At 29.5% G+C, this 27,770-nt stretch overlaps 2 protein-coding genes across 2 annotated transcripts; one reads left to right on the top strand and one right to left on the bottom strand.

Moving 5' to 3' along the window:
* The first annotated feature begins 245 nt into the window (after nucleotides 1-245).
* Nucleotides 246-6,611, top strand: LOC123293884 (gamma-tubulin complex component 3 homolog). Its single transcript, XM_044874860.1, has 11 exons — nucleotides 246-405; nucleotides 1,509-1,696; nucleotides 1,814-2,050; nucleotides 2,850-2,973; nucleotides 3,040-3,450; nucleotides 3,669-3,891; nucleotides 3,956-4,104; nucleotides 4,162-4,348; nucleotides 4,827-4,962; nucleotides 5,025-5,447; nucleotides 5,667-6,611. The coding sequence occupies exons 1-11, from the start codon at nucleotides 333-335 to the stop codon at nucleotides 6,081-6,083; spliced, it is 2,568 nt and encodes an 855-aa protein (XP_044730795.1). The 5' UTR covers nucleotides 246-332; the 3' UTR covers nucleotides 6,084-6,611.
* A 1,364-nt stretch (nucleotides 6,612-7,975) lies between these two features.
* LOC123293888 (NADP-dependent malic enzyme-like) lies at nucleotides 7,976-25,490 on the bottom strand. Its single transcript, XM_044874874.1, has 9 exons — nucleotides 25,411-25,490; nucleotides 23,574-23,829; nucleotides 12,061-12,219; nucleotides 10,394-10,575; nucleotides 9,938-10,247; nucleotides 9,055-9,606; nucleotides 8,723-8,893; nucleotides 8,310-8,433; nucleotides 7,976-8,203 (listed from the first exon to the last, which is right to left on the bottom strand). Exons 1-9 carry the CDS (start codon nucleotides 25,467-25,469, stop codon nucleotides 8,088-8,090), a joined length of 1,929 nt encoding a protein of 642 aa, XP_044730809.1. The 5' UTR covers nucleotides 25,470-25,490; the 3' UTR covers nucleotides 7,976-8,087.
* Nucleotides 25,491-27,770: the final 2,280 nt, after the last annotated feature.

The following is a 27,770-nucleotide window of genomic DNA, read 5'->3' as shown; positions in this document are numbered from 1 at the left end:
AACATTTGTAAGTTCGTTTGTTGTAATGGATGCCGGAGTTGAATTCCAAAATAGCTTTCGTTCAATAAGCCTTCGGTACTTGATTATATATTCGATTGGACAGGTGGGTAGTACAAATTAAAAAAATAAGCTAATGTAGCGCCACTTCCTTAGAAATTGATTGTGAGCCATTCAGGCTTCCGTACTACAAACATCAAAACTGTCAAAAATTGAAATTAACGTTTTTACCATAGAAAAAATACAACTTGGGTTTCTATACCCATTATAAAATTTTGAATTCTTATATAAATTTAATGTTTTGAAAATAGTTAAAAAAACAATACAATATTAAAATGGATGGTGGAGTTGAAATAATTTCAGTAATTCTTGAGAAAATTTGTAGTGTATTTACTAAAGATTGTCCAGGTAATTTTAAACACACCTCTAAATTTAGTATAACATCTTTTTAGTGGTTTTTCAACTTCGAAATTTAGGATTTGTTTTTGGTGAAGTGGTCCTTTCCATAATTTATAAATGGTCAATTTTTTCACATTAAGTATAGTTTAATTTTATTTTGTGTAGGCTGAAAATGATTATTTCTACATTCCTTTACCAATTACTGAATTACGTTTACTTCTGAATAAGCATACAAAAAGAAACGCTGTTTACTTCGTTAATAGTTTTAGAAAATTCTGTCGAAAGTGTAATTTTTCCAAAGGAAAGTTATTTTATAAATTATTAATTTGTTGACAATCCACAAAATAATCGACTATTTTAACACAGATATCCCTAGAGCCATAATAGATTAAAATGTCCTACCCTGTATATAGTTTTTTTACGAAAATTTATTTTCTATCCAAAAAGGCGAACAAAAATGTCTCGTTAGTAGTATGAATTCCTACCCTTGACATAATAAATATCGACAACTTTGAAAATTTAAAAACCCCCGAGAAATTTTTGGGTACGGAATCCTAAACTCACACTTGAAACGTATCTAAGAACACTGTCCATTAAATTATCTTTTTCCTTTGAGCCTTCTCCAAACTGAACCGATTTTGAGGATCGTCGCCTATTTTTTAGTTGTTCCAGGTACGGAACCCTAAAATTGCAATTAAAACATAGCTAAGAACACTTCCCTTTAAATTACCTTTTAAACGAAACAAAAAAATCGGGTCATTCGTTTAGGCGCTACGATGGCACAGCCAGACAGACATAGTGGCCAAACACCCATTTTTTTTGGTTCGAGAGTTAAAAAACCACATCTTTAGAATAATTTAATGGAGAATGTTCTAAGCTATGTTTCAAGTGCAAATTTAGGGTTCTGTACCAAAAAAACTAAAAATTATCGATGATCTTCCAAATCGGCTCACTTTGCAAAAGGCTTCAAGGAAAAAGGCAATTTAATGGAGAGTTTTATTAGATATGTTTCAAAGGCAAGTATAGCGTTCCGTACCTGAAAAATTTATCGGAGGTTTTTAAAATTGTACTTGTTTCTGGTATTTTATAATATCTCTGTCTGTTTTTTATAGAACATAAAGATTATATCCAACGGACCGCTGCCAAATTAATGTTAGAAGGTCTCTCTGTATCAACAGTGCCATATGTTATACCAAATGAGCTTATGATTATTGATAAAGTACAGAAACAAATTGAATTACTTAATACGCCCGATGATGGTATCAATTTTCATACATTACTCACCAAATTGGATAAATTGGTAAGAAAAGTTTCAAATAAAAGTTGTTTGTACACTTTTTGAAATATTGTTAGGGTTTTTTTTTTGGGCACTATTTATTCTTTGAATGTAAAATGTTTTTATTTGTTATATTTATAGACGATCGTTAAAGATCGTACAGCGATTTTACGATTTTTGTACGCACAATCGACAGAAGTGAATGCAGTTGATAATATCGAAGCAAAATATACGATGGGGGAGCTACATACAATTAATACAAAATCAAAATTGGATCAACATAGAAAACTGGATTTACATTGTAATTTGGAGAAAATCTTTCCACTTGAAATGAAATCATCGTATTGTTCACTTGATTCTCGAAAATCATCAAATGTGGTAATTATAATAATTTTTTTCTCATAAAACTATTGATCTAGATCTAGATCAGGTAAATCGGAGCTGTAGAAGAAAATTTAGAGGTTTAGGCCTCGTTTACTGGAGTATAAACAATAGGGAATATTCATATATTTTTAATTCATTGTTTACACCGTTATAACAAAGTAAAAAAATATAAATACTGTTTAAAAATGCTGCATTTAAGTATAAAAAAATATTTAAAATACATTATAATTTTGAGATATTTAAACGCAGTTTTTTGGCGCTCTTTGTTGATGACGTATACGTACGTGATCTGTCAATTGGTGACAGTTCAATGTATAATTTACACTTTAAAAAAATGAATTTACAACATAGAATTTACACTCGTTATTATTAAGTTTTCTAATAAAAAACCGTAGAATAATATAATTTAATGAAATACCATATAAAATGTAAGTAATTAATATCATACAGTATGTCAACAAATTTGACAAGCCCGTACTATGATGTCACGTCCGTATACAAATTTGAATTTCCGTTTTTGAAATTTTAAATGCGCTCACTGAATTTGTACTTTTATTAATTAATTTTAAGTAATTAAAAATATATTAATTACTAAAATAATGGTTTAGTTGAAATGTCCAGTCATTAAAGTTACGGTAGAAAAATATTTGAACCAAATTATTCATGAATATTCCTATTATTAGAATTTTATTGTTTAAACAATTATTTTGAAATACAAAATGGTTTTTCTCAAAATAACGGCACTTTTCCTTCTCCAAATTTAAGTGTATTAACCTAGTAATTGTCATTTTAGGAATCTTTAGGCGTAAATAGTCGTAACCAACTTTGTTGTGTTAAACGCACAGACAGTGGCAGCGCTAGCAGCACTGAATTCAAGAAAGATAATTTTAAAAATTATCATTATAATCATAATTTATGTGAGTATTAATTCGAAATTTAATTACTTTAGAAATAAGCACTCAACAAAATTATTTTTATTCCAGACGCAACAGAATATGAACTCATGCAAGAATTAATATTTGCCTTACAAGGAATTGAAAGTAGAGTATTACGTCTAGATCCAAGCGGTGGATTTCATTTAGATCCTAAATCAGATGTCACAAAAAGTCAAAAACGTATTATTTTACGATTAACAGAAGTCGGATATTTACATAATCGTGTAAAATATTTTTGTGATAATGCCGAACGACAATTTGGCATTATGTATCAAAGTTTAGTGAGCGCATTTCGTAATGAGCTAACAAGTTTTTATAAGTTAATCGCTATTTTACAAGAACAATTAACTACTGCGGATAAACGATTATCGTTACGGCGACTTTTAGTATGGATACTTGAACCACAGCAACGTTTAATGTGGTTGGTATCGATTGGAAATGCTATTCAATATAAAAAGGGTAAGAAACTATGTCCCCCATCACACTCTGCAAATTTTGTTTAAGTTATTTTTTAAGCGAGTTATTAGGTCCAGGAATTGAACCTTAAAAAATTCCAGTTATTATTTTTCTTGTTTTTCAAAATAGCTTAAAATGATGAGGTCTATGTCAAAAATGGGTTTATTACGCTCGATTCTCTTGGTAAAATTTTTAATTACGAAGGTTTCTTTTTTGTTTAGGTGGAAATTTAATATCGTGTGTATACGGTTTTTTAAATCATGGGGCTCCGCCCGTTCAAGCATTAGTTCAACATATTTTAAGTGAAGTATGTCGGCCACTTTTAAATTCTATTTCGTTGTGGGTACTCGATGGTCAAATAAAAGATCCATGTGCGGAATTTTTTATTGAAGCTCGTCCAGATATCACTGGTGACAGATTATGGCATGAAAAATATCAACTTAGGTATATTTACATCACCCTGAAAGAAGTGACTTTTGTTTTTATTAATTTGGCGATTTTTTTTTAGGGAAGCAATGATACCAAGTTTCATCACACGTGAGCAAGCTGAAAAAATTTTAGCCACTGGAAAAAGTATCGATTTTCTACGAGAAGTTTGTAAAGAAGATCCACCGAGAATTTCACCAATAATCAAAAAATTATTTGATGAATCGAATGGTAAGTGAATTCTAAAATAAATTATACGATTTTTCTAGATGTTTTTGAAATTTTTAGTGGAATCGTTGTATATGGGAAGTTCAGCTCTACATGCAGCAATTGAAACCGTTTATAAGGATACGTCACGGAAAGTTTTGGATATTTTATTGAATAAATATAATTTTATGCATCATTTGTACGCAATTAAAAGCTATTTATTATTGGGTCAAGGAGATTTTATTCGGCATTTAATGGAGATGCTTATGTATGTATGATACTAAATCTATTCCGCGGCTTTCACCAACCCTCTTCAATAGATACTTCCACAAAAAATTTTTCCCCGTTTTTTTGTTTTAAAATTTAGTTAAAGTCCAAGGATTGAGAGGAGAAACTTGTTAAGCCAAAGGGCGTTGTTTTCTACACTGACGGATCTAAGTTAGAGAAGAAGGTGGATTGTGGGATCTTTTCTGAAGATCTTGATCTGCGTCTATCATTTCGGCTGCCGGTTCACTGTAGTGTGTATTAAGCGGAAGTGATGGCTATTCACGAGGTTTGTGAATGTCTAAGACTGAACACCCTTAGGTGCAGGGACATTACAATCTTCACCGACAGCCAAGCGGCTCTAAAATCGTGTTTTTTGTGCATCGAAAAATTTACTGGAAGTGTCTATTACATTTTAATCGTTTTTCTTTTACTAATTTTTTAAAGTTCAGCATTTTTAACGTAATTTATTTTGTTTAAAGGCCAGAATTATCATGTCCAGCATCATCATTAACTCCACATAATTTATCAGCCATTTTGGAATCTGCAATACGATCTACTAATGCTCAATACGAAGATCCAGATGTTTTAGCAAGAATCGATGTTAAAATTATTCCGGTAATTTAAAAATATTTCAATGATTCAGAGAAACAAGACTAATTTTTGAAATTTTATTTTAGAATTCGAAACAAGATAATGGTTGGGATGTCTTCTCGTTAATTTATCATACAAATGGTCCAATTGGTACAATATTTGTACCATGTGAAGATCAATATATGGCATTATTTCATTCTTTATGGAATTCGAAACGTATGGAATTTATATTATCAATATTATGGAAAAATTTAACAACAACAGCAAAAACATATCGTAGTCTTCCTGGTATGGCATCGATTATGCAATTAATGCATATTTTAACAGCGGAAATGATACATTTAGTACGACAAATGCAATATTATGTACTGTTTGAAGTGTTGGAATGTAATTGGGAAGAACTTACTAAGAAATTATCCACGGCTGATTCTTTGGATGATGTAATTAAGGCGCATAATTATTTCTTAAATGCTGTTCGAACTGGTGCGTTATTAAATCCTGAATCCGAGGTTAGTCATTTTCAATTTTGTACTTCCAAGATTCTGTAGTTCTGATATGTTTATGATATTGGTCCAAGGAATTATCCAAGTTTGTGACCTCGAACGCCGAACGCAACATTGTTAAAAATGTTACATAATTTATTACATAAATAGATAGGCAACAATATGAGACTAGTATGGTCTCTATAGACCTAATATTTATCTGTAATTCTGTATTCTTTTTTACAGGACTTAAGCCGCCAATTACGAATTATTTACAGCCATATAATTCAATTACAAGTGTTTGAAGAACGTTTATGTGCACAAGCGCATGCTGAATTAAATGCTGAACGAGAACGTGAACAACTAATAGAAACTCAACAAGGTGGTTTTAGCTTAAAAGCACGCGATGAAACCATACGCAGAGAGCGTCAAGAACGTTTCCAACAAAATTTGGTAACAATGAAAGGTTACTTACGAATATTAGCAAATGGTTATCAAAAACATGTACGTAAATTTTTATCATTGCTTGCCGAACAACCAGACATGAGTTTACAATTATTAAGCTTTCGTTTGGATTTTAATGGTCATTACAAACGTTTGTCACGTAAAGCACGATCAACCTCCAATCATTCAACAACAGAGAAACTTGAAATGATCAAGTGACATACAGCTTCGCTTGGTGACGAGCAAATTGAGAATAATATCATACAAGATGGGGATATGATATTTGTTGAATGTAGCAGTGCACAAATTAATAATAAAGTTGGTCAGCGTTTAAACAAACAAACGGGTTTGTGATGTTGTATCGATTAATTATGATTTTTTTTTAATACTTATTTATTAAAATATTATTATCATGTTTAAAAAAAAAAAGATAGAACTTTCTTTATTTAAAAAATTTTTTAGAAAAAGAGTTAATACGTAATCTCATTAAAAGAAAAAATTAATACTCATTTTAAACAGTTGAGAATAATTTTTAATTTAAAAAAACACGTTTTTCATGTGCCATCTCACTAATAGTCTAAGAGCTAGTGATTTATCCGACTATCCCGTTTCCCACAAAGCTAGAAAATGTTTTATTATCGGTCAATTAAAAAAGTACCTTTCTGGTGGGCACTTCGCGGTTGCCCCATCACCCTAACCAAATTACATCCTTCTAAATATTATATAAAATCCAATAAATACCTAAGCCTGTTCCTCATTACTTGTTTTTAAATAATTCTTACAATTGGCTGCTTTCAATCAAAATATTACAAGAATAATCAATTTTATAATATAATAAAGTCTTGTCCTATGTTTCGGACCATTTATTTCAATAGTTTAAGAAGTATATTTAACCAGCCAGAAAATTTTGCCGATTACAAGTGTCTGAACATACATTACGAGCTTCAATATCAGAAAGAGAGTAGTGGGGAAAATCTATCGGATTTTGATAAGCAATTTGGAAAATTTTGAATACAGTTTTTTTTTCTAGCTTTGTGGGAAACGAGTTAGTCTCCTATTAACACTTGAAATTCACATCCCTGAAAATTTGTGATTGTAAAAATCGTGTGCCATTTACGGTTTATTCATTTAGGTCTATCCACGATGAATTACTATATATCGCTGCCGTTTTGACAGCTAGAATATTTTGCAGATATATTATAATAGTCTTATCGCGCAACTGACTGGGTCGATCATACGTCATCCAACCATTGATATTTTTAAATACAATAAGTTTTAATTATTTGTCTTCCAAAAGTTTTGAGAATTGAATTTTAATTGTTTTTTTATTGCTAGGCCATACTATTATCGTGGAAAGATAAACCAGTGGGTAAACATTTTAAATTATTAGAAAATTGGAAAAAATAAATTTGTTTAGCTTTACAACTTGAAAAAAACACGCTTTTCTTGTGCCATCTGAAATTATCTAAATTTTCCGACACCAAAATCTTATGCCATTTTGAATTTATAATTGTATACAAATCTAGAACAAGCATATATCAAATTCTAGGTCGATCTGATGATAAGTAGGAAAAGATGTGCCAAAATGGATTTGTAAGATTAACGTGTTAATTAGAATTATGTTTTTTAATGTTTAAATAATTGTAAATAAATTTTAATGTAAATAATAATTGTAGAAACATTTTGAAGAAAAAAACATTAAATACGTTGCTAATTATTAGAAAAAACAATTGTTTATTTCTTTTTAGATTTAACAGTACCCCAGCTCTCTCTCTTGAAAATTCTCTTATGAGCAACATAGTCTAGTCAACAAGGTCAAGGTTTATGGACCTTGGATTCGTGAACAACGAACCCAAAAGATTCTCAAGTGACGATTTCTGAGGTAAAAATCTGTTTTTAGGTGGTGTAAATAAAAAATAACTTATTGTTTTTCATAATTTTTATTTAAAAATAAATAATTTCCAACGTGCATAATAAAATAGTCATTTAATAATAAAAGTTTATAATAGAAAATAAAAAAAAAAACACTTTCTTAAGAACTTGGTAACTATATAGAAATAGAATTATAAATTATTTAATATATTTTAAAAAATATATTATTTTTCAATTAATATTAATTAATTAAACCCAAGGTTGAACAACAATAATTTATCCTTAATAATATATCTTTTGGTACTATCTTTGTAGACAATCATCGCGCCATTAAGAGGTATTCTGTTCAAATTACTTTTCTGGGTAACAATATTGAGCTGGTAACGAAGATGAGTAATTAGGGTTATACATCTGTGCTTTAACAAATTCTTCGAAGTTCTTTGGTTCTGGACGTACAGTAGCGGTACCTGTAAATTATTTATACATATTAAAACGTTATAAATTTTTGAGAAAAAGCTCGTTTTCATATAAACTTGGGCGGGAATGGAACTTGGAATATAAAAATATACATACCATTAATGTAAGCGTTCTTTGCAACTTGTGTAGCAATTTTGATGGAACATTTTTGTATGTCTGCCAAAGGTGGATATACAGATCCTTGTGCTAAATCATCTTCATTAACCAAACTTGCAAGAGTCTAGAAAAATTAATAATTAATTTAATAATTTATAGAAAAGTTCTCGATCTAAAATTAAACGAGAAAATTTAATATCGGCTTCGTTGAGATGTTGATCGAGCGTATTAACGGCAATATGATTCGAAAAGACTTTCATAACATTCGGTAGAGTCGTTTCGAGTCAATCGAGTTTTAATTTTTATAACTATGTTTATTATGCTGGGAAGTTATTCGTGCGGACTTCAAGGATCGCACCAGATCCTACCCACGGTTCTAATTTTAGCGATTAAATCACAAAAATTATACTTACACGTGCAGCTTCCAAAAATACATCTTCGCCAATTGACAGTACACCAGCACAAATGACACCAAGTCCAATACCGGGGAAAATGTATGCATTGTTTCCTTGACCAGGTCGATATGTTTTACCTTTGTAAGTTACGTCAGGGAATGGCGAACCACTTGAAAATATACATTTACCCTGAAATTATAAATTAACGTAATGAAAAAGTGCTAAAAAAAGAATAAGGAAATATTAAGCTTGCGTTTCGAGATGACAAGGACAATAAATAGATGTTGTCCAACCAAAAGCTTACTGGTAAAATTTCTAAACACAAGTTAAGATTATTTTCCGGTACTTACATCTGTGTTAGTATAAGCAGCTTCAGCTGTACATTCAGCTTTGCTTGTAGGATTACTTAAAGCACAAATGATAGGTCTGGCCGCATTTTTAGCCATTTGTTGAAGGATTTCAGGAGTGAATGCACCACCAATAGCCGATGCACCAATAAGAACTGTTGGTTTAAGTTCACGTACACAATCTTTTAAATCTCTAATTGGTGCGTGTGGGTGAGCGAATTTAGCTTTATGCGATGAAATACCACCTTCAGGTCGATCTTTTACAATTAAACCTTTTGAATCAACCAACCAAATACGTTTTCTTGCTTCTGCCATTGGTAAACCCTCTTGTACCATATACATAACAGATAGTTCAGCAATACCAAGAGCAGCTTCACCAGCTCCTTGGAATAGGATAACATTATCTGATAATTTATTCTTTGTGATACGTAATGATGCGATTAAACCAGCAACAGCGACTGATGCTGTCCCTTGAATATCATCATTGAATGTACAATAATCGTCACGATATTTATCTAATAGACGGAAAGCATTTGAGTTTCCAAAGTCTTCAAACTGAAATAAATCAAATTCAAATCATTAATTACAAGTGTACAAATTTTATCCAAAAAGACAGGACATGTGTCCAAACAGTCACTACTGGATATAACGAAATTGAAAAGACCTACACTTAAGCAAAGAGTATAGGAGAGACGAGATGCAGCCCCTTAGAGCTAATGTAAAATAATAGTAACTTTCGACGTTAATAAACTTTTTTGTCACTCATTTTTACAATTGGACGCTCAAAGCCAGCGTCAAGAGTCATTATGACGTTAAATCTTTATAATCGTTATATTCATGTTATTAGAAAAATAATGGTCCAATGAAAAGTGAAAAGATTCATTACCTGAATTAAGCAGGTTCGTCCAAATCGTTGAACAACAGCTTGCATGAATTCTTCAATAAAATCATCGTATTCAGGACCTCGAGTCCGCTTTTGTTTTAAACCAATATATAATGGATCATTTAAAATACTTTCAGTATTGGTTCCTACATCTAATGTGATTGGTAAACATTGATGTGGTTTGACACCAGCTAATGCTGTGTACAAACATAATTTACCAACAGGAATACCCATACCATTTACACCCAAATCACCTAATCCTAAAATACGTTCTCCATCTGTTACAACTATTGCTCGTACGTCTGCTTCTGGCCTGCAAAAATAAATCTTTATTAGGAGGGGAGTTGAAAAATTTATGGCAGTTGTGTAAAGAATGACCGCCAGAACCCCTCCCGTGTGCACGGGCCTGATTCTAACATAAACTTTAAGGCTAAAATGTTCAAAAGCTAAAAAACTTACCAATTACGAAGTACTTCATAAATGTGCCCTTTATCGTGTATCGAGATGTAAAGTCCACGAGGTTTGTAGAATAATTCACTGAATTTTTGACAAGCTAAACCGACGGTTGGTGTATACACAATTGGCATACATTTTCTTACGTTTCGCATAATAAAACTGAAAAATAGTTGTTCATTTCGTTGCTATAAAAAAAAAAGAAAATTAATGTTATTCACTGCTGTTCCAAAAAGACCTTTGAAAGGTACTCTTATTTTACGAATTGTGGTATTCGAAATGAAAAGTGTATTTAGAAAAGGAAGTGGATCGAAATTCTTCAGAGTTAAAAAATTTATCTGCTTGCTATTTATAGTTGCTAAAATCTTGAGGGGAAATTCGATATACGATCAAAGAGAGCAGATCGAAAAGGTGACCTGGAAGAAAATGAAGAAGGCAGATTTGGCAAAATGAACTTTTAATAAACAAATAATATACAACACATCTAGGCAGCAAAATTTCGACTCGAGCGACAATGAACTTGCGATCGGAGACATTCTTTACTTGTTCCCGTGGTGTGTATACTATTTTTCTTCCCGGCAGAGGCAGTAGGCGGCAACTTCGTTTTGCACAAAGGAACGAAAGTAGACACTTGGTGGTATTTAGATTTTAGGTGTCGGATTTCCGCACTCTTCTCTTTATTTGCTCAGATTTAAAAAGAGTATCATAAAATATATTTATTTTCTGTTGAATTTAAATACAACGTGGTGAGTTCAAGTTTATAACAATCCTACGACCTCTATTTGCCCTTGTAAGTGTTTCGGATCGATTTAGAAAACCTTGTTTATGAATTGTAAATGAGTAATTATATAATTTAAAATTATTAAATAATAACTTTTATTTTTTAATAAAAATATAAAACTCTTATTAAAAATTATTTTATAACAAGGTTAGAAAATTATCTATAGGTATACTGTCAAGGTTTTCTTTTAATTGATTTTCAATATTTTAAAGAAAATTTATGTTTTAAAATTAAAGATAGTAAAGCGAATTCTGAGAAACGATTTGAAATGATTTTGTTTATCCTCGCATTACTTTTCCTTCATTATTTTAAAATGCGAGGAATTTAACAATGAGTCCCTTGTTCTCTTTTTTGTGTGACATGAAGTTATATAAAAAAATGATAGAGCTTCTTTTTGATAATATGAAATATTTAGTAATGAAATTAATATATTCAAATATTTGTAAAATGTTGACGACATTTTTTTTTTTTGTACATTATAGTTTTCTATGTTGTAATATAAGGAATTCAAGATTGTCAAGGACAATATAAACATCGCATCAATTTAACAGTTGTTTGACCATTTGTGATGAATCTCTCTCACAATGAATTGTTTTAAATCAATTATTATAGATGCTATCACGATTTCATGATACTTAATGTAATATCTACCTACAAAGAAGTCCGTCCCTGTACACTGAGGGTATTATCGTTAGTCAAAAATAAATCTAAATACTGGGAAATGTAGAGGAGAGTTTGTTTTGAAAAGAAAATCTAAAAGCTAGAGAAGAATTTTATTTCTCAATTTCTTTACTGAATCAACAATATTAGGAGCTGTAAGGAATGGTTTGAGAAGTTACACTATTCGGATTAAATTTCGAATACTAACCAGTGAAATAAAAAGTATACTTACCAATAATCCATATAAATATACATATTTGTTAATATCTTCTGTATAACGTTCAAATTCGAGATCACAATGCTTTAATTGTTCCTCAAGTGTTCGAACAGCTGGAGGTAATAATCCATGGATACCTAATATTTGTCGTTCTTTGATGCTAGTAGCTAAACCCTGGAATAAAAAAGATACAACATTAATATTTAACGAAAAAGAAATTCGAAACGAGAAGGAATCCTTTTTATAAAAAGGATTTTTGGGATCCGTACTATCACAGCACATAACGAATACAAAAATGAAAAAAAATATGTACTTCAAAGTATTTTTTAAACAAAAAAATACTAATGAAAACCTCAACAAGTTTTTAAGACCTTATTTCTGTATATATTTGTAGACATTTTTATACTAAATTGAACATAGTTGTGTAAAAAAATTGCCTATAGTTAAAACAAATAAGGTTTGAATATTGTACTATGGGAATATCAGTTATGTATGTGTGATATGTATGAATGCGTAATGTGACAGATTAATAAACACAGTCTATACATGGTATTTCAACAATTAATTCAGTCAATTGTTTGTTTTCACTTGTCTGTATTAAATTTACGATTCAGGATATTTTTCATTACAGGATGATAAAGGAATTTGGGGCATACTGTATATTTTGTATATAGCGTAAATTTTAGTACTTTAATAATTATTGCTAATATTTGTTTTGCTTAATAATCAGTTTAATAATTTATTATTTTTTGTTGAAATTTAAATACATAATTAACAATTATATCACCTGTTTTAATAATCATATGAAATTTGATTCGTACGTGTATGTATAAATTATTATTACAATATACAGTCAAACCTCTATAAAAACTCTATAAGTGAGGATGATAATAGATAGGACCCGTCATTTTAAGCTCCCAAAGCCTCTATTAGCGAGAAACAGAAGCCTCTGTAAGAGAGAGTCGTTTTTCCTTCATGGATTTCCGTAAGTGAGACTGCTACTTATCTATACCTCTATAAATGACAGTCGAGCTTTATTTATTTATATTATTTAGGAGGAACTATATAGCTACAATAAAAATAAGAGAGAAGCGCTACCCATGTACCTGCATTAGCGAGAAACTCGGGTTAGTGAGAAACCTCTATAAGCGAGAATGAGATAGTGTTCCCTTGAACTCTCGCTTATCCAGGTTTGACTGTATTACATTTCCAGATTAAAATAATGTATTGTTCATTATTTTTGTTCGTATTGTATGTATTTTTCCAGGATTATAAGTTTTTATTTAATAAATGTAAATATTGATTGTTTTTGAAAAAAAATAAATAAATAAAATAAAATATTATTGTTAATTTTAATAAATGGAATTTGTACTTTTGTCTAATAGGTATTTATTTATATTTTTATAGACAAATAGACATTCTTATTTAGTGGACTATGAGCTCAGGCAGAATTTACAAGTTTAAAATTAATATCGCATGTTTAATTGATGAAAGGTCAATTTTACGATCAGAGCTGTATCCAAAATACAATTCATTACTTTTTCCACTATTTAACTATAGTTACAAGCTAGTAGTTTTGAAGAAAAACGATATCTCGTATCGATTTTTCACGTTATCTCGAAAACTATTCTTCCAAACGTTAAATGAACCTGATTTTTGTATTTTTTCGGTCAAAATTACCTTAAAACATGAGTTTTATCTAAATCGGAAACGAAAAAATATTCTCAATTTTTTTATGGGGCTTAATTTTTGTTTCAGTATTTGATAAAACTCAGTTTATAAGGTAAGTTTGACCCGAAAAATTAAACAATCGAATTAATTTGGCAATTGGGTTAAAATTATGAAAAAAACTGTATCTCGGATCAATTTTAGGACATTTACGGAAATCTATATTTCAGCCAAGGCTAAAGGCAAGGACACTTTGTCTTTCAAACGTCAACACTGGTCTTACTTTAAAATAAAAAAAGATATCTACAATTCATTTTTTGTGTCGTAAATCGCGAAATTGTCTTTGTACTTTGAAACGTATCAGATGTGTATTTTATCTTTACGACATTCCAGTACTGGAAATTCCTTTATAATTTATAATCGAAAGTTCAAAGTCAAAAAAAGAATACCTATATAGCGCGATTCAATTAATCAGTAATATTTTTAATTAATAATAATAATTATTGATTATTATAAATCAAATTTAATTCCCTTCAAGTAGTCAGAAAAATTTATCAGATAAAAAATAAATTACCTATTTCTATAAAGTAGTGTAGTAAATATTTTTAAATTTTACTATTTTCTATTTTTATTCAAACAAAACAAATGTTTAATTATTAGATGATTAAATTTTTGCCCGTGGCTTGTATCACGTTAAAAATTGCATCAGCAAAATAAAAACAGGTGTTGATTTATTTATTGTTTTATGATGTGGGTGGCCTCTGTTATAGGCGTATATGTCAGAGAAACGGAGGTTAAACCCCATTATTATTATTATTATTATTATTATTATTTATTGTTTTGAGAAATCAATCGTCACAATTAAATATGGGTGTGTGTTAGATTGAGTCAGATAAGCTTAGAATCAGATTTAACTTAAGATATGCTATATGGAGGTGTGTTTTAGGCCAAGGTTTATACTCAATATCGACTTTACGTATCGACAACGTGATTTCTGTTTTAGGCATGTCATAAAATTAAAAAAATAATTCAAATTGGTGAAATATAGAAATACTGGTCGTAAAATGTGCCAAAATCGTTTTTCAGAATATAAAAAAATTGCTAAATAATTAAATAACGAGTTATTTTTAGCTTTACAATACCACGCAACTACAAAAATATATAATATATTGTGTGCAAGTGTTGCTTATAAATTTGATAATATAAATATCGCTCTTCAATCATGTGGTACTCTATTGGATCCACTACTGACTAGAAATTTTATAAAAAATGTCAAGTCATATTCAATGATTCACTCACAAAACAGGTGTTGAAAATTTATTCAAAGTTCATTGGTTGCCTTGCAAAAAAAAAACTTCCTTGAACAGTGAGTGATACACAAATTATGTAGCATGTTACCGAAGCGGAACTAACATTAGATCTCTAAAAAAATTTGTTTGTCTTTTAAATAAGAAATAAAAATTGCGTGATTGATGTTTTTATCAAAAAAATAAATAAATTACATTTTTTGTGGGAAACTAAATGTTATTTTAATTTTGTATTTATTTTTTAAAATTGTTTTTTAATTTATTAATTTAATTTATACGCTTCTAATTCAACTGAAACAAATCTTAAAAAAATAAAGTTTGTAATAACTTTCATTTTTATTATTTCATTATAAATTGCTTTTACTTTCATTTACCTATTTGCTAAATTATTATTTTTTACTTGACTGCCCCAGAAGGAGGGTAATGTTTTTCGAGTGTATGTACATATACACGGTGTCTATTCTAAGTTGACATTTGCTTGAAACTCGAAAAATAACTTTTATCGATAAAAATGCTTCAAGCGAAAAATGATGGGTGTGTAGCCGCACATCTTACGCAGGCGTTAAACGTGACTTAGGTTTTCAAGGTCGCTCTAATCCATAACTGGTAATCGATAGATGAACACTTTAAATTACAAAGTTGTTGTAAAAAATATTCAATTAGTTGAAAAAATTTCATTCGTGTCTAGAACTCGAATAGCCTAATTGGTAGGGCGTTTGACATGAATCCAAGAAGTCCGGGTTCGAGTCCTGGTTTGAGTGTATTTTTTTGAATTCTCTTTAATTAAAAAAGTAACATTTTGTGTTTGTAACATTTTTCCACAAATCGTACAGTTTAGGCAAAAACGGACTGAAAAGTTTAACCCAAAATTGTTTTTTCGTATAAAATGAAAAAAAAAGAATACCCGACTGCGTAAATTATGCATTAAGAACATAGAAACAAATATTTATGAGCCTAGAATAAGTTAATCCTTAAATGACATCATCTAGTCGAGCTTATATGTTACATAGTTAGAGATTGAAATCTATCGACAGTATGTTATCATTTAACGATTGATTATTGGGTGCTAATCAGTATCTGTTTCATATTTTATGCAGTCGAGATTTTTTATTTTTTGTATTCATTATTTTTAGCGAATATCCAAAGGAAATGGAGCTATTGCCTTTGAACTGATGATGGAATTTTAAAAAAATTTCTTCAAATGTTAATCGTTCCAACCTAAAAGATGTCAAAAATGACCATCGTTAAAATTTATACATGTATGTATGTATCTATAAGTTTAGGTGTATGTATCCTCCTCTCTAGCGGTCGCAATTTAAGTCCGATTTAGATAAAATTTGGTATCAAGAAGGGTTTTGGTATTTGAAAGGTCCTGTTCGTTAATAACAAACAAGGGGTGGGGGGTGCGTAAAGTACAAAATTTTGAATTTTTTCATTCTTGTGATTTTTTCTCTAGAGCTTAGTTTCCGAAATAAAAATTCTTGAAAAATTAAAAATACAATATTCGATTTAAGGAAAAATATGTTATTTTTTTGCAATTTCTGAAGGAATTCGCTTAGCTAACGCATCTCCTGCGCTACGAATTAAAAATAATATTTATAAATTTTTATATACTTTCATAAACAAGTATATTACAATTAACCTTAAAAAATTGATACCGTTAGCGTATTTTTAATGTGTTCCAATGATGTAATAACATACTTAAGCGAATTGATTCATTAAAATTTGATTCTAATTACATTTAAAAAAAATAATCGAATTGTATTTTTGATGTAACTTAAGCAAATCAAGTTCTTTACGGTTTAATGATTTTATTTTAATTTGATGGGAATTTAATTTAATATCAAATTTGAGTCATGATTATTTCTGGTTGCGATTTTTTGGTAATTGTTTTAATTTATGCATCATTAGTTCGGTAATAATGACATTTACATAGGATAATTTAGACGCAAAAAATACAAAAATCGAATTCATTTGACGATTGGTCGAGTTTTCTATGTTATCGCCCGAAATTTTATATGAAGCACTATATTTTGGGATAATTTTCGAGGATATCTCGAAAACTACTCACTCAGTCGTCACAGGAACTTTTGGTTTTTTGTGAGTACCTATTATGGTTTTTTTGTCATCTTTACCTTATATTTTCCAAAAACAGAGATTTCGAATTTATTTAAATAACTTTTAAACCATACTGATAAAATCTTAAAAAAACACGTTATCGAATTTTATTCCTTCAAAATTCGCGATTTTTCTGGTTTGTGACTATTCTGTGATCATTGGCAAACTCATTTAACAAAATTTAATGTATAAATTTTTTTTAAACAAACAAGAAAAGCAAAGATTTTATGCAATAATAAATAATCTAAATATTTTTAAAAATTAACTGAATACGCCCAGTAATTTTTACGTACAGAATTAAAAACCTAATTTTTTCAATGACTAAACTACCTACTTAACTTATTTACTAAAACTACTAAAAGTATTGTAATAAAACAATATTTTGTAAGTCATGGTTTATAAAATTTATATCTTATAAAATAATAAAACATTTGTAAACGCATTTGAAATTAAAAAAAAATAATTATAATGATATATAATTGGATTTTCTTCAATTTAACTAACTACAATTACTTTTTCAATATCCTGTAATAGTCATTTTTTAATTGTAATTATTTTCCTGTTAATTAAATTCATTAAATTTTGTTCTTAATGGTTTTATTTTTATATAATTTTTTCGTTAATAACCTATATATTGGAATTTACGCGGATAATTTATGTATTTAATATTCCAAGAAATTTTGTTTCTGCATAACACTTTTTGGGCTCAGAAAGTGTTTTTTTTTTTTGTTTTGGCTACGCCAAACAGAAACCCCACAACTTTTCCCAAGATTAATGGATTCATGATATTAGATTTTAAAATTAACATTCGTTTTTCAATAACCTACTAATATTCCACTTTTTTTTTTTAAATCAATGCTCAATGTTTCATTGAATAACATTAAAAGTCACAAGTGATAGTGATTAGTGAATGTTGTGTCAGCTGTGATGTTGGCTGATATTGATATTATCATGTTTTTTTTTTTTTAACATAAACTTGAATCTTGTTTCTAATTATTTAATGAAATATAGGTAAAAAATTTTATTATACCAATATTGTGGTTTTTACTTTGCCTTGTGGGTTCTGTTCATGTGAATCATTTTTAATGATTAGAATAAAGATTTTTTTCAAGTTATTGTATAATTTTTGATTAATATATCTTTCACATGTTTATACCTAGAGGATAGCCGATGATTTTCATTTTTAATTTGTGGTGTATGGAAAAAAGGGCTCATCGTAAAATATTGAACTGAATTTAGAACGGAGCCAGCCCAATTGACACCTATGTTGTTCATTTACGAAGTTAAACTCACTTTTTACGTCCCGAGCAAGCTATAAAAATCTGTCTGTCAGACAAACAGACAACCGGAAATAAACTAATTAGGTTACGTTTTTTCATTTTAAAAATAGAAAGAAATGAAAAAATTACACAGAAGCCGGGATTCGAACCAGTGGCGGATTTAGAGATTTGCCGCCCGTAGGCTATTCAATTTTTGCCGCCTCTAAATTTTGATATCTTAGTTCACAATCATATCAATTATCTATCAATAAAATTGCAACTTTATGATTTGTGCTCCATTATCCTCATTACATCAACTTTTCCCGTGTGGTTAGTATCATCGAGAACTATGGTACCGTGTTAGATCCTTGATTATTTTTACAGCAAAGAATTATCAAAAAACAATATTTTATGCAAAAAATATCTCAAACATGTACCAATTTTAAAGTAAGTTAAGGTATGTGTTAAAACTATACAATACTTATGTAATAGGAATAAAGCTTACACAAAAAATCTAGATTTGGCGAACGTTGATAAATATTTATTATTACACTTACAGTTACAAAACAACACAATAAATATATCCTTTCTTAATTATTTGTTAGTATTATAATTCAAGTCAAATTATAAAAGCATTACAATACTATTTTGCGACACTTTGAATTCGCAAAATCATTTATTATATCGTCGTACGAAATCTTGTTTATTAGCTCTGACTCTATGCACAAGAGAGCTAAAGCGTTTAGCTTTTCTTGACTTAAAGTCGATCGGAGGTAGTTCTTTACTCTCTTCAAGCAAGAGAAGCTTCTTTCACCTGAACAATTTGTCGCTGGTGTACAAAGAGCCATACGAAGTACTATATCCAAGTTTGGATAAATGCTTCCTAGATTCTGATCTCGCAGGAATAAAGACAGACTTTTTAATGATCCAGAAATTGGTTTTATTGAAATTCTTTCAGATGAAAGGTAGCTTTGAAAGTGTACGCATTCCTGAACTAAGTCTGTTTCTAAATCATTAGGATACATTTTTTCTAAAAAACTGGCTTTTTCCGTCAGAACTGATGGTAACAACTCACTTATTTTGGTAAGAAATGAAAATTTCTCGTTAAATCCGTGATAAGCCTCTTGTCGTTTTGCTAACTCGGATATGAGTCTGTCTATGACAACGAGAAATGTGTTAACCCTGAAGTAATCACTCGCAGCTATTCCAATATCTTCATCGGATGTTTCATCGAATCTTTGTTTTCTTTTTGGTTGTCTTTTTTTCTTCTCTCTTGTATATTCTTTTGATACGATTAACTCGATTACATTATAATCAAAAGCGTTTAGCAATTGTTTATGCAGAGATTTTGAGATATTTATTATTTAGCACTGTATATAGGACTATATTTCGGTTTTTGTTGAATATTTTAATTCCTCTATAATTTTTGAAATTCGTATTTTGTGTGTGTATTATAATTTTTTCTAAATTTTGTCAATCGAAATAAAAAATTTATGAACTAAATTTGCCGCCCCTTAAAATTTGCCGCCCTAGGCTCCAGCCTACTCAGCCTGCTGGTAAATCCGCCACTGATTCGAACCCAGGTCCTCTAGATCTCCGGTCTAGGACGTAACCAAATCCGTCACTCCTATTCTATGTGAGTGACACAAAATATAGTGTGTCCCCCGATAGAGGTAACTATACTAGTAAATTTCCTTATTTTGCATTTTAAGAAAAAAAGTCATTCTTTATAAAAAGTTTTGCTTATTCTGAAAAGTATGTAGGTATATTTAAAACTTCTTAATAATGTACAGGGTAGCCAAAAATTTGGTATCACTATTTTTATTTTTGGTAAACTACCTTCCCGTTTTATAAGTTGACGAAATTCAGATTCGTTATTCAGAAAAGTTGCTCGCAATTAACAATTATGGCTCTATACAAAATATAAAGAAAATCCGTGTACTTTAATTATAGCATCATTTTTTATTTGCACAAAAGTTGTAATTATAAAAAAACGTAAGAAAGAAAATAATAATAAATCAATTAACATGTACTATTCGAGAGTATATTTTTTTGTGGACTAGGTTAGAAAATTAAAAAGAAAATTTATTTTCTCGAATAAACATTCACTAAGAATGGAATTGTCAAAGTTGGAAAGATTTTCTTGAAATTTTGTATGGAATCATAATTGTTAATTTCGAGCAACTTTTCTTAGTAACATTTTGTCAACTTATAAAAAGGATAGCTAGTTTTCCAAAAATAAAAAAGTGATACCAAATTTTTTGCTACCCTCTACATTATTTAGAAGTTTTACATATTCCTAAATACTTTTCAGAATAAGCAAAATTTTTTAAAAAGAATGACTTTTTCTTAAAATGCAAAATAAGAAAATTCACACGTATTTTACCTCTATCCGGGGGACACACTGTATATGTAACCTATTCATGTTCTTCAGTGATTGAGTCCCGACTTCATATTTAAATTGATAATAATTTTTTTAACTGGTTCAACTTTTTCCTAAATCAATTTTTATTTTTATTAAACATTTTTTTATCAATGCATTTTATTTTTTTTGCAATAATAAAAATCACTTATCAGGTTGTATCACCTTGATAGAATCGATGACATGGGGTGGTTTATTGAATGGTAGGTAATGTAAAATGTTGAATGTTACACATATTATTGAGGTCATTTTTATAATTTTTTACAGTCTAAAGATTATATTTAATAACAATAAATATATTATCATAATCATAATAATAATAAAAATAATAATAATTTGCTTATCTATCACAACTCAACTCGCAATACTGTTACAGTGTTACATATTTATTTATTATTTTTGATTATTTTATATATATTTATTTATTAAATTAAATTATTATTGATACCTTTATGTACAGAGTGTCACCCATGTACATTGTACATGAAATTAAGTATCAACCAATTAGGAGCCATCTATTAATTACACTATTCGTTAAGGGGTAGGGAGGGGGTACAACGAAATTTGACATTGGGTGACGAGTGGTTGTCAAAAGCTTTGGACGCCACATGTCAAAATCTAAAATATTATTAAAACGACATAAACAAAAAAATATTCACCCTTAATAACTCTTGACCTGATGTGATTATTGTTTTGAGTGAAAACACGTCGATTTAGATATCGAGGGGAAACCTCAAAAAAAGGTACCTAGAGAATTTTAGGTTTGACCCCTTCATCTCTAGTCACCCCAACTTTGAAATTTCAAATAGCACCCCCTACTTTGTTATATCTCATTTGAAAGGGCATAAAATTCTCTGTTCAACCATGATAAACAAAATGAAATCGATCGATTGATTCTGAAGATAGACTACCCAGAAGATGGATTTCATACCTTCTATCTTCTGTGAAGTTTATCTCAAGAAAAAAACGATAGATTTCATTTTTTTTTATCGTATATGAATAGAGAATTGTATGCCCTTTCAAATGATGTAAAACAAAGCAGGGGGTGCCATTTGAAGTCGGTAGGTACAACAGACTGAACAAATTTTAGGCTTTTTTCAATTAAGTTCCGTCGGCCGCCCACTACCCCTCTAACTAAATGCATTGAATAAAAATATATTATCTAATTTCCTGTTCTGACTCACATAAAATATTAGAAAAGGCCTAACGGCAAATAAAATAAGAGGGCTTACCAGTGGACCAAAATATTATATTTCTCTCTCCGAGTTAAAGCGTGGGAGGTGCCACTCTGTACATAAAGGTAGTTACGTCAAACGAATACTTTTAAATTTGCATATTAAAAAATTGGAAGTCATTTTAACATACAAAAACAAAAAAACCTCTTATTTATAACAGGAGGCATTTCCTTTAGGAACAATAAAAACTTATAGAGGGTCTTTATTCCCTTAAAAAGCAGCTGCCATATTTTTTTATTTACATTTTTCTAAACAAAAAACCTGTTTTCAAGTATTTTATATTATTTCTGCGATACAGTCTACTTAAAATAATCTAAGGTCTTGTCGTATTTCCATGGAGGGATCCCTAAGACTCTTAACTTATTTCATTATCGCTAAAGATTTCGATTCTCGTAATAAATTAAGTAAATCGAAATTTTAAGTTCTTTGGTGAGAAATCTGTACCGTTCATTTAAGTTCCCCAACTAAAGTTGAAACAGGGCCCCTCTAAGGCGAGCTACGCCACTGGAAAGAGGTCTTCTACACCTGAATAAGTGAAAAATTTAGATAAAACTTCATGATCAAGCTAAACGGTGCAACCCTCAACAAGTGACAAACAAATTGACTTCCATTTGAAAGACAAATCAAAATTGATTAATAAATTGCCTATAAATTAAATTTGTTTGTTCTGTCATGTCAAGTTCAAAGTTTTCAAAACTTCAAATGTTTAAGGACAAATGAAGAATTATTTAAAATGACCGCACCTTTTCATAAAAAATAAAAAGGTCACACAATCTACAAAAGGTTTCACTAGGTCATGTTTTGATGAATAATTACATGATTAGCCGGTTCATACAAGTTTATTCACTGATACCCTTTAAATGTGTTTTATTTTCACATTCAAATATCTCAATTGCAGCCACTCAAAAAAATATTTGCAATTATGATAATGCAAAAAACAAATTTCCTAATATGCAAACACTTATTTAATAAGGTGTGCTAATTTTTTCGAAATCAGGTGAGCGGTTTTTTTTTACATTTTTACATAACAATGTTTCGTTACCTGGGTAATTAATTACATTAATAATATTGATTCAAGTTAGGCAACTTGTTTAGCTTTATTGTAGGAAATACTTAGTTACATAAAAATTCCATAACAGAATTTTCAACAAAAAAAAAAGTAAAGTTTAATTTAGTCATAAAATTTCCAATGACACCACAAAAAATTTTTATATCTAAGTATATAAAATACACCTTGAGATAACAATGTGTTAAAATTCACTCTTTTTTAAGCTTTTTACAACAACTTTTTTATTGAAAAATAAGTTTTAATAATAACAGAAACTTCCACAAATAAATGAATCGAAATTTTCCGAAAATATTTCTTTAAAAAATTACAAATATGCATAATGCATTAAAAATTATGCAAGCTCATTATATTACAATGAAAAATTTTATATTCAACAATTGAATACCGTTTTTTAAAAAAAAAACATGGACCCGAATTAACAAAAATTTAAAAAAAAAACTTTTGACTTACCTTATGAAATCGTGGATTATTTATAAAATCACTTCCTGATAATGTATTTGGTGAAACTGTGTCTGCAAATGGTTTTTGTCCTAAACAATCTCTTCTACATTGATCCATTGTTACACTATTATTATTATTACAATTATAACTAAATGTACTTTGATGTTTTTTGGATACTGATGGTGGTAAATTATTGAATAGTGGTTTTATATTCACCGACTTTTCTGATATTGTGTAGCTCTTCGACCCTGCTGCTATAGACTCCCTATATAAAATTTAATAATGTTAAGTATTATACGCATACACTAGTCAAGATAAAAGAGTTATATACAAATGATAAAGATAGATAGATACATATGATTGGTGGTGCGAATGGTAAAGCAATAAACTATTAATTTTTTAGGTGTCTATGTACACGTTAACGTGTCGATTGATTCATGTTATTTACATATTAATGACATCATACGATTTGGTGACGTTTCACGTGTAAATTTCATGAAAGATTACTCATTAAATGGCCGGAAATTCATTCATTTGATATTTGCATTCAGACGTTGCTTGAGTATCACTGTAAAAAGGTCCGGTTTTTTTTAAAAATCGACTTATTTGAAACTGATTCTCGTCCGAGGTTACAAAATGTTAAAGTGCAAGCTGGAAAAGCAGGAAGATTTGGGTTTGATGTCCGGTGAAAATTGGCTCTTCTTAGTGTTTTCTTAAGAATAAAGCTATAGTCGCAAAAGTAAGCGAGTAGGATCCTGGGGGCGAGAATGATCAAAATGAACATTTTTACGATAAAATTACTACGATACGATGAACATTTTTGAGGCGGTTTGAAAAACTTTCAAAAAAAGCCATTTTCCTAGTCATATAGGGACTATAACTATAAAAGTTGTGTAGCTTTGATCGCTCGTTGCTCGAAAACTAGTTGTTAAAAAATTTTGTGGCCTTGAGAGCTTTTGATCAGAACGATTTTAAGAACATTGTGGGAGTGGTTTGAAATTCTTTCACAGGAAGGCATTTTCCTAGCCATATACTAAAACTATAATATATGCGTAGCTTCGTAGCTCGAAAACTCCTCGTTATTTTGTGCCCGTAAGAGCTTTTGATCAGAATGATCCAAAGATCATTTTGGGAGCGATTTGAAAAAGTTTCACAGAAAGCCATTTCCTATCTTAACGTGCGGGGTCCTTTGAATATACATATTATAAAATTTACTGCATTAAACTAGTTTGTTTTGAAAAAGTCGAAAAACTGTCAAAAATCACGATTTTGATTTGGTTTTATCTATTTCCAATTTGCATTTAAATGCTCTGTTTCTTGAAAGAATAGTCCAAACAAGCAAAATAACATTTTCGGAATAAGCTGTTTTCATATCTTTCTGTAAAATCGCTCCTCTCAATATAACGATTGGTCCTTAAGAAGCGATTATGTGCTTATTTTCTTCCAAACAATTAGAACTGTCATGAATCGCTTAAATCAATTTCGGCTAAATGACATTTTGTTTTGCAACTGAAAATCCGGCCATATTTTTAAGTCACGCTCCTTATGAATTACCAATAGACCAAAATAATTTACAGACCAAATAGATCACTCGTATGTTTCTCTTTATCTGTTTCAAGATTCCTCGTCTCACACATTGTATAGGCAAGGAATTTGGTAACAGATAAGGACAAACATATATGATGACGTAGGAACTATTTTAGTCAATAATTACGAATGGTGTTTAAATAATTTACACGTTTAAATGTCACACATCAATGATATCATACACGTGTAAATGACATGAAACACGTTAACATGCAAATATAGATGAATAGTTTTTGTAGAAAAGGAACGACTTACTTACATTGTCGAATTCATCGATTTATTATTTCGAATAATAGAACTATTAAATATTTTATACATTTTTAAAACTTATTCTAAAATTATTTTTTCACTGATATATTTATGGAAATGTTCACTTACAATCTTATAATAAAATCGAATGATATATTTTTTTTTTAAATTAATTCATTTTCAGCGTGTTTATTCATCTATGCGCATGCTATTGTCGTGATGAATTTTGTAATCATTTTTAATCAAATCAAGTTTTTTTATTTATTTAAATAAATACGTAAGTAAATAATAAAAATAAAAACTTTGTACATTATATGAATTACTTTCAAAACAAATATATACAAATTTAAATAATATTTTTATTTTTTAAACCAAAATTACGTAAAAATTTTGAGGTTAGAAGTATCGTAGGGTGATATTTTTTCACGGTAAGGACGGTAAGTAATAAATGATAATGGGAAATGGATGTAAGCTTTCGAAAAACACACATGAAGTTAAAAAGAAATAAAGTTTTTTTATACCTAGAATTGTTTTTTATTTTTTATTATGAATTATGATTTATGAATACACGTTGATCAGCTGATATGACGTCGTCGTAGGTCATACGGTTCGTAATAATCATGCAAACTAACCGTTTTATATAAATGGAATTATACTTGAATGCCTTCTATTTACAAGCAAACACTTTACAACAAAATTCTACCCAAAAATTCGATAAAATATATTAAATTCATCCATAATTTCTTTAAGTTTGTACGCTGTTTTGTATTTTTTGCTCTTCGATTATGTTATATTTGATTTTACGCAAGATTATAATCTAAGAAATTGTTGATAAAGTAACGAAAACTATAATTTTGCGTAAAATATATCAGGAATCTTGATATGTTTGACGTTCTTGAATTAAAATTGAATTCGTGATTACATAGAAACGAGTTTTTTTAGGTTTTAAATTTAATTTATGGCATAATAAATTGTGCATTTTTTTGCATATTTAATTTGCATTTTCAGGAAGTAATTTTTTATTTAGTTAATCAACAATATTGTATTTAAAAATCGCAAAGTGATAGTTTTTTAATGGAAAATATTGAAGTAGACGTAATTACGGAATTTCTTCTTTAAACTCACTCTTAAAAAGATCATTATTTCAATTTTTGAATAATTTCGATATAAATTTTAGGCAGCGTTAAATATAAACTGCAACAAACTAAAGATTACAATAAAATCTGTATTTTTGTTATGGGAACGGATTTTGAACTAGAATATTAATTATGGACCTAAACAAAAACTTCTCTGAAACTCTTTACTCCAGTTAACGACGATTAAACCTCTAAATTCTTTCCTATAACTCCGATAGACTTGAAAGTAGATAAGACTCCAAGAATCAAGAGTTACATGGTGCCGAGTACTGCTTTTTTCCCAGGGGGTTATAACTCTTTCTTCTAGAGGGTGAATAAATGACAATGGGGATCGAAACGGGAACAATTCTAAGCAAAAAGTGCCATTAAATTATATTTCGAAAAGTCAATACGTTCCGAGTTATTGGCGATTGAAATTCGCCGTTTTCATTGAAATAAATCACGTTTTTCATTTTTTGTCAAATAACTAGAAAAATTTACATCCTACGAAAAAACTTTGTACAGAAAATTTAGCTTATAAATAGAGGAAAAGATACTGTACTATTTCATTTGTTTTCGTGCGTTATTTGTCGAAATACAGCTAGTCAAAGAGAAGTGCCTTTTCGCCGGCAACAACTATTGGAGTATTGAACGTAAAAAATAACTGAAAAATTTGACGTTTTTTGAAAAAAGTATATCATACACTTTTTAAAGTACTATGGAAAATCTTGAAAATGAATACCAACTCATTTGCGTGAAAATTAACGCAACAATTAACCGCCTGCAAAGTTATAAGTGGGGTCGTACTAATAGAAGCCTAGCATTGATAAAATTTATACACAAGGGTTGCAGGATGATTGAAATAAGAATTTGATTCTCTAAGGAAATGAGGCAACTGTCTGCGTTTTAGAAGTGTTCTGTAAACACGACCGTATCGAAGGGAATGCAGGGCAAGGGAAAGCAGCTGTTCCCGCAAATTTTTAGGCGAAACATTAGTGATTTGCCCTTCTCTAAACCAAAAATGCGTGCCAATGAAAAGCATGCCAATGATCAAGGAAAATTCAGCTTCTGAAAAAATGAGGTCCCCAAATCTGCTACTATCGTACGGTCTATAATTTGAATAGGGAACCTAATTTCATTTACAAATAGCCAATAATATTTTGTGATGTAAATAAATTTATTATTATTATTAAAAATTATTGGTAGTAAACATTGCAAATTACAATGAACTCGTAGTGAACAAATTATTTGACAT

The sequence above is a fragment of the Chrysoperla carnea genome, chromosome 2, assembly GCF_905475395.1.
Source record: "Chrysoperla carnea chromosome 2, inChrCarn1.1, whole genome shotgun sequence".
Taxonomy (NCBI): Eukaryota; Metazoa; Arthropoda; class Insecta; order Neuroptera; family Chrysopidae; genus Chrysoperla; species Chrysoperla carnea.
The sequence above is the reverse complement of the archived record's forward strand: the minus strand, read 5'-3'. Positions and strand labels throughout refer to the sequence as shown.

Excerpts from the sequence above, each read along its gene's own strand:
- LOC123293884 (XM_044874860.1), top strand. The coding sequence starts at position 333 with ATGGATGGTGGAGTTGAAATAATTTCAGTAATTCTTGAGAAAATTTGT. Across the intron at positions 1,697-1,813 it reads TCACCAAATTGGATAAATTG|ACGATCGTTAAAGATCGTAC; the intron begins GTAAGAAAAGTT and ends TTATATTTATAG. Across the intron at positions 4,963-5,024 it reads TCGATGTTAAAATTATTCCG|AATTCGAAACAAGATAATGG; the intron begins GTAATTTAAAAA and ends ATTTTATTTTAG.
- LOC123293888 (XM_044874874.1), bottom strand. The coding sequence starts at position 25,469 with ATGTATAAAATATTTAATAGTTCTATTATTCGAAATAATAAATCGATG. Across the intron at positions 10,248-10,393 it reads TATGAAGTACTTCGTAATTG|GCCAGAAGCAGACGTACGAG; the intron begins GTAAGTTTTTTA and ends TTATTTTTGCAG. Across the intron at positions 9,607-9,937 it reads GACGAACCTGCTTAATTCAG|TTTGAAGACTTTGGAAACTC; the intron begins GTAATGAATCTT and ends GATTTATTTCAG.